This window comes from Rissa tridactyla, chromosome 9, assembly GCF_028500815.1.
Source record: "Rissa tridactyla isolate bRisTri1 chromosome 9, bRisTri1.patW.cur.20221130, whole genome shotgun sequence".
NCBI lineage: Eukaryota > Metazoa > Chordata > Aves > Charadriiformes > Laridae > Rissa > Rissa tridactyla.
The window spans coordinates 2,336,119-2,346,407 of NC_071474.1; the positions used below are offsets into that span (position 1 = coordinate 2,336,119).

Sequence of the window (10,289 nt, forward strand, 5' to 3'; positions counted from 1 at the left end):
TGTTACCTTGAGGAAAACTCTTTTCTTTTCAAATAACTCAATCATAATTGCAAACAAGTCAGTGTTGTCTGCTCTTGCAGTTTAAAGAATCGATTTTGTCCGTAGGTTATAGAAAAATGTACATCAACTCATTGAGGTAAGTCATAAAAAGAGAGGTTTATGAATAGCTTTTTAGTTGAGAAAGCACATTTGCTCTCTCAGTCCTTCCGCTTACATCACTCCAATTCCTCCTCGCCACCTCCGAACGACCTGCCCTGGTCCTGCTTCCCACCACAAGGCAACCTCCTCACACGGCTCCATCTCCCACCCTGCCTGCAGCTCAGGAGCAACGGGGTAACAAACAGCTCTGGCCGGGTGTAGGGCTTCCATCCTAAATCAAAACACTCACTGTGAGACTGAACGAATTTTTCTTGCTTTCACTCCACAACTGCCCGGGAAAGCAGCGGGACCCAGCAGCCGCGCCGAGCTGCCTGCTGCTGCCTCCAACGCAGCGCTGAGTCTCAAGATGCTCTCCACGCCATCCAAGACGGAAAGTTTGGAGGGCTCTTTGTCATTCTTAATTGGAATTTAAACTTCTTCAAAACTTGGTAGACAGATTCAAATACGTTGGCTGCCCTTGAGGCAATAAGGTTAAAATACCCAAAGAAGTGGACGTACTATCCTGGAAGGCAATCTCCAGCCTGGCGTTATGACGATGCCATGCAATCCCTTTCCTAAGGGAGACGCGAGCGGCACATACACAAGCCCATCACAAAACACACACAACATTTCCAAGTGTTGCACATCTCTGATCCAAACCAGCATTTTTTTGTTAATTTTCCTGTACAACTAAATTGAGAGGAGGAGAGGTTTTTGTGGCTTGGTTTTTTTGGGAGGTTGTTTTTGGGGTTTTTTTTTGTTTAAGTCTTTGCACACAGCATTTACTCAAAATTCAGTGAAAAATATCTGCTCCGACCAAAGTCGTCCTGGCCTCCCAGGGTACGTGCTGTTGTCAGCCTTTGCGAGGCTGCTATATGTCATGTCAGGGCACGGCATAAATGCACAGCATGGTTTTTTCCTTCCTGCTGCCCGATTTCTCATGTCAGACAATCTCTCCACTGACAATGTCACAAAGTGATTAGAAATTAATGAACAACAATATTTATTGTAGTACGTACACTGTGAGCATCTTGGGGTGCTAAGCACCCCCCTGGATCAAAGCTTTAGTGATCACTGTCCTGTCACTTTTGTTTTCTCTATTTTTTCATTTAGTCTAAACCCAGGAAATTAAACATTCTGTGCAACGTCAGAAAGACACAATTAATACAATGAGAAAGCAGCAAAAGCAACCTAAAGATTGCCACAGATCCAACGAAAGCACATAGTATTTCTAAATCTTTCTCGTGTTATCTTTTCATTTTAGATGCTAAAATAACCCAATAGTATGTAATTTAAATTACTAATTGCATACAAAAAGACAAACGATGTGCAATACAGATTACCTAATGATATAGATTCTAAATTTGTGGAGCCAAAAAAGGAAAAAAAAAACCAAACTGACAAACAACACCAGCACACAAACCCACCAAACATTACCACGTTAACAAAAATTCTTCCGTTTAAATACTTCTCCAGGGTTTGACAGCTCTGTCGGTCCTCTGTCAAAAGCCAGCCAAGCTGTACCCTCTGTTCCTAACAAGAAATTAAAGTCTTGCCTAAACAGAAGACTGTGCTGTTAACTAATTATTTCTAAATTAGTTAAACATCGAAAATTCCTCAGCAAACACACTTTAATTGTGTTAGATTTAAGCCACTTGTAAAGTGTTCTTACGTGGGCACACAGATGCTTCCACTAAATGGATTTAAAAATTGTTTTCAGAAAAGGACCCCAGTTCTGGGGTATTTACAAACTGCATTTAAGAGGTGCGGGAGCCACTCGGAGACAGTTCTGACGGCCTCAAACGTCTGCTAGGACAAGCTCTAAGATTCCCAAAGCTGCGACAGCACTGGAACAGTGATGGTAAATTCTTTTTTATATATATTTTTTCCTATTCAGAATAACTTTTTCTATATATTTGGATTCTTTAAGCAAGTACAACCAAGCACAGGAGTTTAAGAACTACAATTATCATAAGATAGAGTTATGGTGTCCATAGGTAAAAAGAAAACCCTACCAACAGTCACAAAAACTTTGCTCTAGTCAACTTTCAGTATTTCTATTTAATAGATGCACCTGAGAAAAATCAGCCTCACATGAGGTGGGAGGGAGGGACACCACACCATTCCTCTGTTGTTACCACAGCATCTTCATCAGCCACGTAAGACTTCCACGCTCAAACATTCAGCAGACCTCCCAGTGACCCAAGCTTAAAGGATTACTCTAAATTTCAACGGATTACGTGTGATGATTTCCTACTATCACAACAGAGATCACAAGCAATAAAATACTGTGACTTGTAGACATTGTTCAAGTGGGCTCACACACACGATAGCTTCTATTTTATCTTACAAAACTGAACAGCCTCTAACAACGAAGAGGAAAAAACAAATAAACAGGGAACGGCAGCTGAAACAAGAACTCCATCAAATCTGCTCTCTAGAAGAGCTGTGGAGCACTTATCTCTCGGGCAAGAAAGCAGAAAATGTGAAAGCGCAGCCTTAAACAACAGTGTAAATATTAAAACCATGGCCCTCACTCCCATTTCAGTTAAAACTTATTTTACCTCAGTACGACATCATGAAGTTATCCTGAATTAACACCAAGCACTTAAACACTCCAGTGACAGTTAGGGCAAACGAATCTAGACAGCATGATAAAAAAAATAAATAAGCTTATTGTAATTCATTTAGTGGTGCCTTTAAAATAAATCAGTTTACTGGTAACTTACAGGCCTACAAAGCTGATATACACAGAATGTATTTAAAGTGACATTATGAAGAACAGCTTGTAGCGTCCCGTTTAGGAAAGTAATCAAGAAAATGCCTAAGCCAACGCATACAAGCAGTGCTGCTTCCACGGGTTAAGCACCGTCCTGTTAAGTCAACCCAACCACCAGCACCAACCTGCAGGTACCAGGTTTTCCAGTTGGAATACATAGTTTAGTACCTGTAAAGGCCCTTCCATGAGCCAGAATTAGAGCAGTTGAAATTTAAGTAATTTATCATTTAGAGCATAAAGCGTTGCACTGAGTATCAGACTCCTGGACTCCAACAGGTTATTCTATGGCTAAGGACAGGATATTTGGTGACTCTATGCCGCAGCTTCTTCTCGGAAAAAGGAAGATGCATGCCAGCCTAAAACCCTCCAAGGCTACACTTGTTTGTATTCACAATGCTGTTCACACTTCCAGGATACTATATTAATAAAAATGATTTTTAAAGAAATCTTACTGTTCTCAAAGATAATTTTATGGGGTTTCCTGAATAGAAAGCAGAACATGGGACCTACCTTAGCAGAAAGAACAGCCTTACTGCACAGTTAATCTAAGGCTCCCCCGAGCCCCCAGTTCCCACTGATCTGGAGGTATGCATATGGTTTTTGGAACTGGTGAGCACACATGCTTCTGTGGTTCAAGGCAAGATGGTACCTCCCATCAAGTTCCACCTTGGGCTGCAGGTACGTGGAGCAGGCTCGAGCCTGCTGTGCTCTGGACACCACCACATGGAGAGCTAGATCAGTCCTAAACGGGGCAAACTATGGGGATTATTCAGAGCTTGACTGTGCCCCAAACAGCAGGAGCTGAGAAAAAAAGGGGTACCTTGCATTCCCATGTCTTCAATTCAGAGATATGTGGACAACAAGGGAAACAACAGGGTTTGACTGGATTATTATTGTTCAGTAATTTACCTTCGTAGGGAATGTCTCAATTCTCCACGCCATCTTTAATAGACACTCTAACACATAAGCCCTCTATAATTGCCTACCAGGTGAGTGGAAATTACAGTGAAGGCAGAGGACAGCAGAAGACAGGGTCGGCCCCACTCCTGCCCTCCCCACCACACTCAGGGCTCCCCCCCAGCCACAGGTGGTGCCAGATCTACCACGCTTTAGTGTACAGAGCCCTACTTCATTTAATTTCTGCAGTTACCAGATAAATTAAGCGCACGTGCATACTGTGATGGCACCTCCTGAAAGACAATCAGTTAGACAAACGAGGGCCTTGAGACAGTTCAGACCTTATTAAACTTCTTCCTTCTTCTCTTAGCATTTCACAGTCCACAAGAGAGGATTTTTGACATGAAAATGACAATCATTGAATGATACTACTGCATGGCTGCACTCCCAGCTGAACACTGTCCTAACACCCGTCATCCCCACAGCTGAGATTTCCACTGACGGCAAGAAATGTGTCATCACCTACTGACTCACCATGCGTAATCCAACTCTCCCAGTTAGGACGGAGGTACTGCTGTCACTGCCACACTCAATGCAATAGCCTAACAGTGGGTAACTGAAAATTACCAACACGTATGTGACCTGATGCAGAAATCTATCCACTTTCACCCAACAAAGAGCTGGAACGTTTCAACTCAGGAACCATTCATATTCTTCTATCAGTGGGTGGAAACAGTTCAGTGTACAGATGGCTGGAGATGGATCTGCGTCTGCAGAGGAGCTGGGTGAAGAGAACCGCAGGCAATCTGCGGCAGCTGCACCTTCTCAGAACACTGTTAACACAGTGATCTCAACCTGCACCACGCAGAAGAGCGAACAGCACACGTGGCCACCCACCTGGTGCACTTCTTCATAGTCCTCTGCTGTGCTAAATGAAACAACTGCTTAAGAGTACGCTCCTTGCTTCATCAGCTGTGCCTGGCTGGGGCAGAAGTGCCTACAACATAGGCAATGGACATCACCAAACGTTTTGTGGCTGCCTCATTGTACAGAGCTTCCTACGCAAACATCGCAGAAGTTTGGGAAGGACATCAATGACCACTGAATGTGAGTATAACCACAGAAACTGGGATTTTGTAAGAAAAATAGCAATGTATGCTCCTGTTATGTTTAACCATTACCTGCTGACTTGACAAACTACCACAAAATGGGAAGCTCAACCCGCTCATAACTGGAAAAACACATTTTTAGAAGTCCAGTAGATCTGCCAGAGAGCTGCAAACAAACAACCAAGATAAGCATCAAAATCGTTTGCAGAGGGGGAAGAATGAGAAGCCTCCTCTTTTCTCTGTGACTTCAATAGCAATGCAGAACAAGACGAGCGTTCCATCAGCCAAGCCTGCCTGCAGTTCCTGGCCTTTGAGTGGGGATGATTTGCCCAAGTAAACTCGAGGCTTGCCGGTCACAGGACCTGCCCGTCTAGTGGTAGGAAAAATGCCCTGCATGACCCCTTATATCGCAGTCCCTCTGCTTTGATTTGTCATGCCTATTCTGTGACAGATTCCCTATGTAAGTGCCTCCCTAAACATATTAGCAGTGAAAAAACAGAGTCCCCACCAACCTGAGACATGCCCGACATGTCCTCCCTTAGCCATTCACTTCTTCCGCACTTAGAGTGGTCACAGCTCTCAGGAAGCATTGGTTCCATGTGACTGGAGATTACTGCAGCTGTTGATGACTTTGGGTGCTCCTGAAGGTCCCATATTGTCCACTGACCACTTCAGATGTCAAGGGCTCTGTCAGGCTCTCTTCTCAGCACGCTGAAGGCAGTTATTCAAACTCCTCTCAGCAGGGCATGGTTACGGGTATATCACTAGACCCCAGTTAAGTACTTGCCTTGATACAACTAATAATAAGGGTGAAGCCTATCGAGCTACTTCAACAGCTGTACCATTGTACTTCTGCTTACTTGAGATCTGGCTCCAAAAGGCGTGCTGGCTCTTAGTGTTGTATCACAACTGAACATACAGGTTCATTTTAACTTCAGGTCAAAAAGTCATACACTGGCCCCAGCTGCAACCTGATGGAGCAACTGCAGGAGCTACAACAGAAACTGTAGGTGCCAAGTCTCACATGCAAGACACGGTCAGACCAGCGAGTTAGAGCTGTGCTGCCTGAAGCCCCCGCTAGCTTTAGACACCAGTCCCCATACCTCACTGCTGCCCCAAACGAAGACTCCGGGAGCACGCGCAGGGGATAGGCTCAGAGAAAACCATAGGCTGCGGTTCCTGCTGCATACACAGTTTAAGCTTCAACAGCACTTTTTTTCAACCTACTTGTTAAAAGGACTACACAGCTCAAGTTTAAGGCCCACATACACCCGGCTACTTTTATGCTGAAGCAACAATGATGAAAACTAAAAAGCAAAATGGTTTCACAAAGCTATGCCCTCCACCTGACAACATTTCTTTATTTACTTTTAAGTAACACAACCAAACTTAAATTTCCGATAATTCTAAAATGCCAAAGGATAGTCCAAACATCAGTGATTATCCCACTCTGTTTGGGGAAAAAAATGGGAAACACAAAGCAGAATGTGGAGTAAACCTGGCTCAGCTCTGCAGTGCTTGTCTGCGAAGGATAGAGCGGGTTTGTCCAGGCTTGCTGTGTAACCACTGGAAACTCACAGGACTCTCCAAGGGGGAGCTTCCCCTTCCAAAAACCCCACTGATCTGTCAAAAGTTCTGCTCCCTCTCCTACACCTATGGAAAGTCTTGCATAATGTTAAGTGTTAGGAAGAATGAAACCTGGAACACCTGCCATCGCTCCAACTGCCTCTGCAATCTTCTATAGGCCCAACATCGAACATTTCCCAGCAAATCAACCCCTTAATCCCCACACGTCTTCTCAGTAAGATGCGACGCATTGGAAGAGATCTGCAGAACCTCTCTCCAATATCAATAACAAGAGAAAAAATTAAATATGCACATGATCTGTGGCATGGGAAGATTTTTCTTTAGAGGGCACACGGAGTCTCTAGCAGAGATGTGTTATGTAGGAAAGATGAGGGCATCCTGAAGAAAATAAGTACGACCTACACACAAGGACTAGATTTTAGTTTGGCCTAAGGATGCAATTAAGAATATCCACTGCCTGAACGAACAGAGGATCCTTGTATCCTCAATGTGCAGATTGGCAGAAAATAAGGCCAGGGCTGAGGGCTGTTTAGGGCAAAGGAGGTGGAACAGATACATCACCAACAGCAGGTACAGCTACCGTCCATGTGCAGAGCGCACAGTGACCGTGCCTGAGCCAGGCAGGCACTAATTTCCAAATGACAACTTTTTAAATCGCGCTGAAGCGATGCCCTGTGACCGCCCCAGCGCGCCAAGGCGGGCAGGCCGGGATGCGCCATGCCCGGCGCTACTGCACGGTCAGCCCCCCTCGTCAGGGGACAAACCCCTCCGGCGACCTGAGGCCACCGCTCGGGTCCTCCTGACGGCTTCGCTGCAAGCGGGTGCTTATGTTCCCTGCACACGAGGGCAAAACCCCCCCGAACTGCTGCACCGGCAACACCGCCCCTGAAGCATCAGGGCCCCGACGCCGCCCCAGGCCCGTGTTTTTTGTCAGCCTCTGCCAGAACCACTTTCGCATTAAAACTTCCTTCCAGGTGCAGACACCAGGCAGCAAAAAGCCCATCCCTAAAAAAAAAACAAAACAAAAAAAAAACCAACCAAAACCCCACCACCTTTCGCCTTCCAGCGAGGTTTTTTGTTACCGCTTTCCCCACCCGACCCGGCTGACGGAGCCGCGGACCCCGCCGCGTCACCCCCGGCCACCCCGTCTCCTCCCGGGCAGCGGCCGGGGCCCGTACCGGGACGGCCGCCCCCGCCGGGACTCACCAGCACGTCCCTGAAGAGCAGCTGAGGCGCCGAGTGAACAGTCCAGTCGACGGCCCCGCCGTCGGGGATCCTGATGCGGATCACCAGCGCCTGGCTCTCCATGGCGCGGGAGGGGCCGCAGAGCAGCCAGAGCATCCCCGCCCCGCCGGGCTCACATGCTGCGGCGGGCCGCGGCCGCTGCCGAGCAGAGCGGGGCCTGCGCCGCCCCGCCCAGACCGCAGGAAGGACTCGCTGCCCCGGAACCAAAACGGAGGGCCCGGGAGGAGGGAAAAGCGGAGGAGGAGGAAGAAGAGGAGGGAAGGGAGGCGGCGCCATGTTGTGGGAGGAGGGAGCGGAGGCGACGGCCGCCGGCGCCGTGACAGCCCGCCCCGGGGAGCGAGCAGGAATCGCTCCGGAAAGCGCAGAGACACCGATTTTCATTCCCTCCCCCTCACGCCTTCTGCTTTTAACAGGAAAACCACTGTTGAGACAACAGTCAGAGTCAGGCTCGGACTCCTGCTTTAATTACAAAGTGTGGAAAGTGCCCAGCGCCGCCGGTCTTCAAAATACAGGGTAATGAATTGGAGTCCCTTCCAGTGGCCGCTTCCCCTTAAGAACTCACGGGGCTTTTGTCTTCAGGTTATTCCATCTAACACACAAGAACGCACAAGGAAACCAACCTGCGCGTGGCCAAGGCGCGCCGTCGGCCCATGGCGGCTCTCCTCAGCGCGGGGGCCCGGCCCGGCCCTTGCAGTGCCACGAGGCCCAGGAGCGACGCGGGGCGCAGGAGCAGGGACAACTCGGCGCTCCCCGCATCCCTGCTGATGCCAAAGCACCGTCTTGGGGCGGTTTTGCCAATAGCTGTCACACTCTTCACTCATTCTCCAGATTACAGAATACTCAGCTAAATACCTCCCGTGCTGACATCCGGGTAAAATCCTTTCATCGAAGAGTTATCCGAAAATCACCCTTAAAATGTTACATCCAACTTCCTCAGCAGCAGCAAGGAACGGTTCTGTGTTGGAGCGTGACGGTGATGTCAGCTCCCTGCCACAGTCACAAGCCACGATACGCTACGTGCAGCTTTGTAAAAAAAGCTTTTTGCCTGACAGAAGTCAGAGGGAAGGCTCTCTGCTCCGTACAGGTCTGCAGCACAAAACTTCGCGGTTCTTTTTAGCAGAAGAGCGTTAATCTCAATCGTAGGCTATTGATCTGTACGTTTTATCACAATCTCTCCCATTATCATACATGACAAACTACACTATCAATTTAGAGGGGGGAAAAATGGAAGGTATATTTGATTTCATTCCTGAAACATCGTCAAGCTTCCTCATACTAGAATTTTACATTGTTGGAGCTTTAGAAGAAAAAGGATCTTTCAATGGCCATTAGCAGAGATAAATTCTCTCTCTGTTCAATAACTTTTTATAATTTAGTTCCTACACTAGAAATTAATAGAGCCCCAGCTCCTAAGTATCTAAGGGACCGATGCTGCCCACACAGACATCTTTCCGTTCAAATGAACCTTTTACCTGCAGTCCCTGTATACCTTTCAGTCAGGTTCATTTCAATCAGATTCATTTTCTATTAAATTTTAAAGAATAGGATACAAAATCATAGAATTTCTATGGAACCGCAATTTTTCTAAAATGCCTTTTTCATTTACAAGACTATGGGGAAAACCAACTCAATCTGCCAAATTTGCATGAATATTATGTAGATTTTCCGGGGCTAATCATAACCTTAATCCCCCATTCTGATTTGTGTTGATGCAGCTGTAATCAAACTTAAGGGTTTTTCTGTCTTAAGAAGTACAGCACATCAAGAACATGTATCTTGATACAGGTTTGGTTTTGCCACGTATTTCTTTAAAACCCATGTTTCATAAGAAATTTTCATTCCAACTATACCAACATTTGAAACAAATAGTAAATACTTATTTTGTCATCCTGCAGAATTGCTGCTATAAGAACAGAACTTCACCAAAATCTATTTTTATATTTTTCCTCAATGATGGGGGAAAATTTATGTAGGAAGAACACAGATATTTTTTAATATGTATCACAAAATATTTTTAAAGTTCAGTATTTGACCGCCCCAAGAACCTCCTCTTTAAAAAAGTTTCTGACACAGGAAGTTCAGGAATTCCAGAAAGCCACAGAAAAAAATAATTGAGTAGTCTGATTTTCTCCACTGAATCCAGATGACATGCTGTCAGCAAGAAATATGCATGGATTTCCTGTTTACAATTACATATCCAAAGTTACTGTCTATCCACAATGACATAACATTCAAAATCTGCAAAGGCACAATATATCAGTTCTTTAAATTATGGAAGGATCATGAAACCCATGACTGCTATAAATTCTGGTTTTATTTGTGTGGGGGAAATACCTTCCATCAGTGCCACAGACTTCCTTCCAGGCTGGTTTTATGCTACAAGCGCAAGACCAACTGTCTCACTGCAGTCTGCTGCTGCTCTCTGCTGCTTTCCACTGCGGTTAGAGAGGACAGAGGAGATCTGGAGATGGCCACGTAAAGAAAAAAAATGTTTGTTTTCGAGGAAAAGATGAATTGTTAGATTTGCCGTGCTG

At 46.0% G+C, this 10,289-nt stretch overlaps 1 protein-coding gene across 7 annotated transcripts in view; it reads right to left on the reverse strand.

The window, feature by feature from the left end:
• MAP2K5 (mitogen-activated protein kinase kinase 5) overlaps window positions 1-7,945 on the reverse strand; it is a 141,443-nt gene extending 133,498 nt beyond the window's left edge. For 6 of the 7 annotated variants that reach the window (XM_054213674.1, XM_054213670.1, XM_054213672.1 and 3 more), the window contains exon 1: window positions 7,717-7,945. In XM_054213674.1, coding sequence (XP_054069649.1) covers window positions 7,717-7,851 — 135 coding nt within the window. In that variant the 5' untranslated portion in view covers window positions 7,852-7,945. The remainder of the gene's footprint in view (window positions 1-7,716) is intronic. The other variant, XM_054213675.1, reaches the window with a different exon arrangement.
• Between the last annotated feature and the right edge of the window lie 2,344 nt (window positions 7,946-10,289).